This window comes from Patagioenas fasciata, chromosome 13, assembly GCF_037038585.1.
Source record: "Patagioenas fasciata isolate bPatFas1 chromosome 13, bPatFas1.hap1, whole genome shotgun sequence".
NCBI lineage: Eukaryota > Metazoa > Chordata > Aves > Columbiformes > Columbidae > Patagioenas > Patagioenas fasciata.
The window spans coordinates 13,266,513-13,274,971 of record NC_092532.1 but is presented as its reverse complement, the minus strand read 5'-3'; the positions used below and the strand labels follow the sequence as shown (position 1 = coordinate 13,274,971).

The 8,459-nt window shown below is 44.8% G+C and overlaps 1 protein-coding gene across 2 annotated transcripts in view; it reads left to right on the top strand.

The window, feature by feature from the left end:
• The window catches only part of LOC136107144 (protein phosphatase 1 regulatory subunit 3E-like), a 64,779-nt gene continuing 56,320 nt past the window's right edge, over positions 1-8,459 (top strand). The window contains exon 1 of one of the 2 annotated variants that reach the window (XR_011741205.1): positions 1-1,704. Coding sequence is in view for 1 of the 2 variants with exons in the window: in XM_071814184.1 (XP_071670285.1) it covers positions 519-1,475 (957 nt within the window). In the remaining variant the exon portion in view is untranslated. Of the gene's footprint in view, positions 8,014-8,459 lie in introns of those variants that run through there. The other variant, XM_071814184.1, reaches the window with a different exon arrangement.

Sequence of the window (8,459 nt, the reverse complement as noted above, 5' to 3'; positions counted from 1 at the left end):
GAGGGAGCGCGCCGCTATGAATTTTAATGTTTCCATCGGGGAATCCCTCCCGCCTCCTCTTTTTGGATGAGATCCGCCAGGAAAGACCCAGAACACAGCGAGGAGGAGGAGGCGGACGGTGCAGCAGCCGCATCGGGGAAAGCGGGAAGGGGGAGCGGGGCCGGCAGCCGCGGGGGTGTAATTAGGGAAGGTGGCGAGGACGACGCCGGGGCGGGCAGAGGGATGGGGGAGGAAGGATGACTCGGGGCGTATTTCGCTGCCTGACCCCGGCACGTCAGCAGCGGCAGCCGGAGCGCCGCGGACACATGCACCCGCCGGCATCGCCCCGGGCCGGCCGCGACGCGGACAACGCCGACGTGAAGCCGCTGCCCCTGGGTCCAGGCGAGTCGCTGAGCCCGCGGACCGGGCGCTAGAGCCGCTCTCCATCCGCACGCCGCCGCCCGAGAGGAGGAGCCGGGAGGGAGGGAGCCGGGCGGCGGGCCCCGGGCCGTGCGCTCGGCACCGCCGCCGCTCCCCACATGGATAAGGCGGGCTCGCTGCACACCTCGGTGCCCACGCCGCCGCCCCGGCTCTACCTGCCGCGCAACTTCAGCTGCAGCGCCTGCCTCTATGGCAGCCTGGCCGAGCAGTGCAAGGGGGGCTGCAGCCCCGACGGCGACACCGCGCCCACGCCCGTGGTGCGGGAAGCGGCCGGGGATAAGCCGGCGCCGCCGCCCCGCGGCCGGGAGCCCTCGCTGCCCGCCGTGCCCCCCAGCCCCACGCAGCGCCGCCGCGCCAAGTCGCTGCCCACGCCCGGCGACCGCAGCCTGCGGCCGGCGCTGCAGCAGAGCCCTTCTCGCCGCAAGACGGTGCGGTTCGCCGACTCCCTGGGCCTGGAGCTCACCTCCGTGCGCCACTTCTGCGAGGCCGACCTGCCGCAGGTGCCGCTGCCCGCCCCGCCGCCGCCGCGCACCGCCGACCTCTTCAAGACCAGGAAGCCGCCGGCGCTGGGCGAGCTGGAGCCGGTGCTGTTCGGGCCGCCGCCGCCGCTGCTGGAGCCGCTCTTCCCGCCGCAGCCCGGCGCCAGCCCCGGCTTCGCCGAGCGGGTGCGGCAGCACAAGGTGAGGCTGGAGTGGGTGCGGGCCGAGCCGGCGGGGCTGCGCGGCGCCGTCCGCGTCCTCAACCTGGCCTACGAGAAGGCCGTGTCGGTGCGTTACACGCTCAACCGCTGGGCCAGCTGCGCCGAGGTGCCCGCCACCTACCAGCCGGGCGGCCCTGCGGACGGCCAGACCGACCGCTTCGCCTTCCTCCTGCCCCTGGCCGCTGCCGCAGCCGCCGCCGAGCCCACGCTGGAGTTCGCCGTCCGCTACCGCGTCGCCGGCGCCGAGTACTGGGACAATAACGAGGGCGCGAACTACCGGCTGCGGGGCCGGCAGCGCTTCCCGCCCACCCCCCCGCAGGACCCCGACAGCAGCGCCTGGATCCACTTCATCTGAGGCGCGGGGGGCGCCGCCTCCTGAGGGAGCCGCTGCCTCCTGAGAGAGCCGCTGCCCGCGGGGGAACGCGGAGCCCCGTGGAGCCCCGTGGGGCCGGCGGGCCGGTCCTGCCCCCGCTGAGGGCCCAGGGCCGGCGAGTCCCCTCACAGGAGCGCTCGGCGCCTCCCCGGCCGCCCTGCCCGCCCGGGGCTCGCAGCCCAGCGCAGGCCTCCTATCCAGCCGCTTCTCCGTAAGTCGCCGGAAGACATTTTTCTGAATTTTGTTTACAGATGGATAATATATTTTCTATTTCACTAGCGATGTCGAGGGGGAACCTTCCAGGCTGTGGCGGGGTTGTGGGCAGGGAGCCCGGGGACACCTCGGTCCCTGCTGCCCAGCCAGGCTCTGTGGACGGGGGCTGCGGGGGATTTGCAGAATTTACTGATCAGGACCAGGATCCACAGGTGCAAACAAATGCTGTCGGGTGCCAGGGGTCAGGATCAACTGCTGTCACCTCTGGAAACACAGGGAGTGGGGTCACAGAGTGTCCAACCGTCCGGTTTGCCTAATCCTACTTAAGCAAAGCCTGGCTCTGACGAGGTGCTGGGCCCGTGTTCAGAGCCGCCCTGGCCCACTCATGTTCATTGTCCCGCAGGGTTAAGGGTCAGATCACAGTTCTGACCCAAAAGCCAAGAGCATGGATGCTCCCAGATGTAATTGTGTTTCATTAGGCTGTGAAAATGATTGATTGGTTCAAAGCAAAGACATATTTCTTTTTAAAACTTTAACTCAGTCAGATGTGTTGAAGCGTATTTAGAAAAGAAAAATAACGTCACGTAGTAATTGAAATGCACCCCACTGGGAGATGTTATAAAGCCTATGCTTTGTGTTATAATTCGCCTGGTATGTTGTTGTAAACGTGTGTCAGGATCTGATGGTTGTTTCCGTAAGATTGGTCCCAAAAAGCTGCTTGTGCTCAGGTCAGCAGGAAAGTCGTGGAATTGCACCGAAGGAACTAGAGATGTCAAGGGCTGGATCCGTAATTTTGGTCGGCACCCCAAGCAATACTTTCAGTTCTATTTCTGTTAACAGTTTAATTGAATTTATTGTGCTGAGGTGTCAGTGCAGGAGCCTGCTTTCTGAAAAAAAATGCTCCAAATTGTTCATCGTAATTTCAGTAAGTGGCAGATTTCACAAAGCTGGCTAAATTTAGTCAGACAAATTGAAGAGAGTTGTATCGTGCCATATAAAATATATCAACTAACATCGCAGAGCTTGCTGACTTCTGCCTTCAGAGGTATGTTATGAATTGTATTAGCAGTAAATATAGTATTTTCACTTTTGAACTGGATTTTTCAAGAGTTCAGCTGAACACAGGTTGTGCTGGTGCCAAATCGGGTGCAGATTTTCCAGGATATAGAGAGGGATGTGTTTGTACCAGTGTCAGTGTGATATGACTGTGAAGGGCTGTAAGATCAGGTCTTTAATATTTTGGATCTTCTGTGGACTGTTTAGAAAAGAAATGTGATTTTTAACTGTGTTTTTGTGTCCCTTGAATGAGTTGAGTGTCCCAAGCAGTTTAAGCGATGTTGAGTTCTCACAGAACTTTTTGATTTTGGTGGAAATTGAGAGCACTTTTGCCTCCCAAGGGTCCGGTTGAGTCAGAATAATTAAGCTTACAAATTCTGGGGGGAAAAAAAGGGTCTGGAAAGTTGGCAGGAAAAGAGTATTTCATTAAATTTCTCTAGACTACTGTTTCTGATTTAATAGAAAGAATATCAAGCATAGGCTTTCTGTAGAATTAGTAACTTGGTTTTAATTTTCCAGTAAGTTTTCTAATCCCTTTGTTTTTAATAGAAAGAGGATATAAAAGAAATATGCTGTCAACCTCTCCTGAGTATTTAACATTTTAGAATATTAAGGCCCTGATCGTGTAATAAAGTAATCCTGTATCTTGCTAGTACATATTTATACAGCTAGAACTGCAGAACTAGCATCTTAAAATGTTCATGGTTAAAGCATATTAAGTGGTATATTTAATAAATAAAGCCCAAGTGTCTTTTAGTTCGAGCTATGGTTTTTATAAGAGCCTTAATACTGGAGAGAAGGAAAAGGACTTGTCTCCATTTGAAAGCACTTTGCAATCTGGTGGAACTATAGCCAAACCTCTACTTATTTATGTGTTATAGCTTTCCAAATAATTTCTTGCTTGGCCTTTTTTACCCAAATAGTGAACCAACAGCTGTCCCGTAGATTGATGAAAATGCTTGGAGGAAAAACAGTTTCTAGGCATTTTGCTTATAAAGATTTAACAATTCTTCGTGTTTTAATGGCTTTAGAAACACGAATGGTGCTAAAACCATTTTAAACAGTGAATAACTCTTAATTCTAGAATTTCAAAATTATTTTCCAGTGAATGGCACTTTTCATTGTGGTTTGATCTCTGCGGTGTCTGCAGGTCTCTAATCATTTAAAAAAAAAACCAACCTCCTTATAGCAACTGTGGCTTAAACTTTTTAGTTTGGAATACCTGAATGGATGTACATGCATTGCGTACACTAGAAAGTTATTGTATTACACATTTTTTTATCATGACTTAGGTGAAATTGCTGTTGCTCTCAGTTGACATTTTGTTGGCAGAATTGGGCTATGGCTTTATAGATATTATTGCTCTTTTTTTATGACCCCCTTTGTCAAACACAAATCCGAATATTAAACCTTTTAAGGATGGAGCGTACCAGAAGAATGGTTTGCAAATCAGAGACTCCTGAGCTTTCAGCAGTTAAACCTGTCCTGAACACGACATTTTGTGAGTAACTTTACAGGCTTGATCACAGATTATCAATGATGTATGTGCAAGTCCGGTAAAATATATGGTCTTCTAGAAGTTTATATAAATACCTGCTTTTTAAAGCCTGGCAAGATAAGGTTGTGCCCAGTCAGCTTTGACTATGCAACGCTATTGATCAAGTCTGTGGAAGAATTTTGAGGTGTTTTAATAGAAATTTATCAGTGGTATATGCCAAAGCTGCGCTACATTGGTTACACATTTTCACTTCTATCACATCAATTTATTTCCAAGTAAGATTTATTTGCAGGAACATGCTCAGTTGCAGTGGTCGGGAGTGCTTTTTCCTCTGGCTGTGTTCGTGTGCGGCTTCCAATCCTTTAGGTTTCAATTTGATGCTTACTAGAAGCATTGTGATAAATAGAAATGAAATAAAATTCCCCAATAATGATTATATAATATTTATACAAGTGATGACTTGGAGGAGGAAAAACTGTGGCAGAGCGGAGAATTTTCAAGTTGGCGGGACGTCAGTCGTTTTAATGGGAGCAGGAGCAAACCAACTTTAAAAAATTCAATTTCTGAATAATATAGTTCCACAAAATGAACTTTCACAGGCAAAGTGAAATATTTGAAAATTTTTAAGCCAACCTTTTCCTGGCAAAGAATATCAGCTATTTGTATTTTAATTTGCATGAATAGAACCCACACCACCTTCCTTTCCAAGTGATACTAGAACGGTTTAGGCAAGGCAATAATCCCGAGGTCCTGTACTTCATTTTAGAGTGAATCATTCATTGCTTATGTCTCTGCAGATGTAAAAACGTGTCCGTCATTTATTGTGCACAGTTGTAGCTTTATGAAATGTGCCATGTTATTTTATGTGCAATATAATGATGCAGTGAGTCAAATTGTACTGTATGTCTCATATACATTGATGTTTGCTGCTTCACGCTTCAACGGGTAGATTTTTTGCATGTGATTCTATGCCTTTCATGGCAATATTTTTGAAATCTACCCTAATTATTAGAAATCCTAAGAGTAATCAGAACTATTAAGTGACCGTAGATGGAATTTGAGCTAGGTAAACATATTACTATTTATTAGCATACAATCATTAACTGAAGCTGTCGTACTCATTTCAAATAAATGTACATAATTTCAGGTAATTTATTTTTTTCATCTTTTACCATTTACAAGTAACTTTTTGATGTGGACGTGCGTGCCTGGGTGTCTCAGGAAACAACAAAATAGGTGCACGCTCTTTGTTTCAACCTGTGCGAGGGGAAGATGTGCCACTCGAATGAACAAATGTCTGTTCATGCATAAGTGTGATCTCTTTACAGACACATGAAATGTTTTTCCACAGCACCAACAGGCAAACGTCTGCTAATTCTGTATTTTAATGTAAAGTCACCCACAGAAATACACAGAAGCTGCTTTTTAACATATTGTTAAAGATATATTGACATTTTTATGTGCCTTTCAACATTTCCTAGGAAGAAATCTCACGTGTTCCTTAGCTCTCTTACCGAAAGTTCGATAACGGCTTTGTCATTAAAAATAAATTTATACTAAAAATATAATAGTCAGTTCTAATTCCTGCTACATTCTCACTTGTGCCGGAGATCCTGTATCTGTAGCAGCCAGAAGAATTTGATAGTATTTTCTCTTATTACAGTGAAAGAAATTACAGTCAGAAAGATGTCTTCCTGGTACACCTGTGCAATTCTGTACTTAAGCAAAAACCACTAACTGTGACTATAGTTAATATAACAAAATATGTTTATTGTATATATTCACATACACAGATATTCTAAATATATATTCTATCTGAAACCAGAAGTTCTAGTTTTTTATGAAATCTATTTGTGGAGACACGGTCTTTTCAGCTTTTACTGTTATTTTTGAGCACTGAAATTAAGGTTTTTCAAGCATAAATTGTTTAAGATTAGAAGTAAGTATAGTCATTTTTGCTGTGAAATAATTCTTTTTCTGAAATAGCCTTATGTAGAGCTGTTCAGTATTTTTTCTAAATGGAAGATGGTGATGTTTTTCCAAATGAAATCTGTTCAGGGAACTGTACCTGTTTCAATAGGAAGGTTTGCTCAGGGTTGCCCTGGGATGGTGAAGCGCTAGGAGAACAAGGGACCCCCTTAAATCCATGTGTGGGGTTGAGCGCAGGTCTGCCCTGAGCAGAGGGAACACTGGGCTGTACGACATTGGCTATCGGTTGATCTCTTCCTTTATCCAACTTTAAAATACAACTTTTATTTTCCACAGAGGATTTTTTACCCTGGATTTTCCCATCTTGTATGAATATCCTCTTCATCCAGCTGTCCTGGCTTTTGTTTGAGCTTTCTGTTGTTGAGAAAGTTCTGATTTTGTTTTTATACAACATAGATTATTTTACATTAAATTTTCGGGGAGGCAGCTGGAAAGCTGTTTTCCTTTCAATTTTAGTTTTTTAATATTTAACAATAGCACGCAGAATAAAAATGACCTTGAAATAACACATGCACTAGTGATTCCAAAGAATATAGCTAAGAAAAATGTCAAATGTGAGATGTGCTTTTTAAAAGCGTATGTGCTTCGACTTAGTAAGGCAGGGAAAAAGACCCAGTCTCCCTTGCAGTGTATTAATACCAGGGATTTCTTTCTATGCAATATTATGGTGCACCTGCTCGTTGTTGGTTTCTTTTGTTTGTGGGTTTTTCATGTGTTTGGTTCTTTTGGTATTTTTTGTTAAGTATTAACATGATTGGTATAGTTGTTGTACTGGTGTGTTGTGTATAGAATGTTCTGTTAAAAATGTCACTAAGGGAACTGAGTGTCTTAAATAGTATTTTATATTTAGGCTCTTTTTTGTCCAGTATGACTTCACTAAATCACAATCATACTCCTTTGAATAACAATAACAAGACAATATTTCATAAAACTGTGTAATGAAGTCTCCTGTGTTACACTACACTCTTTATCACCTTCCAGGACAAAAAGTCGTGTTACTGTTGTGAGTTTTAAAGTTTTTGTATCTCTGTATTTAAAAAATAAGCCAAATTGTATGATAGTTTTAAATTCAAAGAGCTAATATATATATATATGTTTTTAAAGCTGATCAAAAGTAGTAAAACTATAATTGGTTGGGATTACTCCCAAGTGCAGTTTCTAAACTGTGTTATAACAAACGTTTGTGGGCGTCCTGTAACTGACTTGGTTTTAAGGTTGATATAAAATTAGTATTGCCTGGGTGCAAAACCTGCCTGCATCTGGACTGGAGTCCGTGGGGTAATGCAGGGACATCGACTGCTGTGCCAGAAAATTACTGTTCTTGGCGTGGTTTAAGCAAACCAAACTCCCTTATAGTGTCACAGATTATTTCTCTCTGTAATGGAGCTGCTGTCTGTTGAGGACAGTGGAACATGCAAGTTTTTATCACTGTTTCCTTGAATTACCTTGAATTGTCTAAAAAAACCCACCAAGTTCTTCCTTAACTATGTACTTAACTAGGAAATTACTTTTGGTTGTGGTTTCTTCTACAATATTTATATTTTACCAAGTAATGTTTGTTTCTAATGTTTGTAAAAATCATGTATTATCACCAAACGTTCGAAATCAATGTTTTCTAATAATGCCTTGTAATTTACCTAGCCTTACAGTACTTCAGACTATTTTCCACCAAAACTGCATCTAGTCACTTGTTGTCACAGTTATGAAAAATATATATTTATAAACCTGTAGCTTCTAGCTGTCATTAAAGGTTAATGATACAAATTGTGAGCATGTGGTGAATGTAAACCTCTTTTGTTTTTTTTAACTGACAAACCATGATTGTACATATGAAGACACGATGTGATGTACCTGCACATCTGAAGACAAATATTTAATATTTGGGCCAGATTTTCCAGCAGACTTGTCTTCAGGCAGTCTCCATTGAGAACGTTCTCTATGGAAGCTGCAGTATATTGAATTATGCTGGGAATCTGGTCTTCTGAAGTGTAACCATCTTTCAAGACGAGGTTATCGGTGGGTGTAAATATATGTAGCTGTCTGTATAGTTTTGTGTTGTTAACCCCATTTCAGACGTAGTTTAGCAGTCTGTACTTCAGAACGGGACGTCTGCACCAGCTGGTCTTGACTTTAGTCCTGGCTTTGCATCATTTCAGTCCCTTGTAGCAGCTGAAATGTTCTCAAGTGCAATTCAGAGTTTAGCTGGTAAA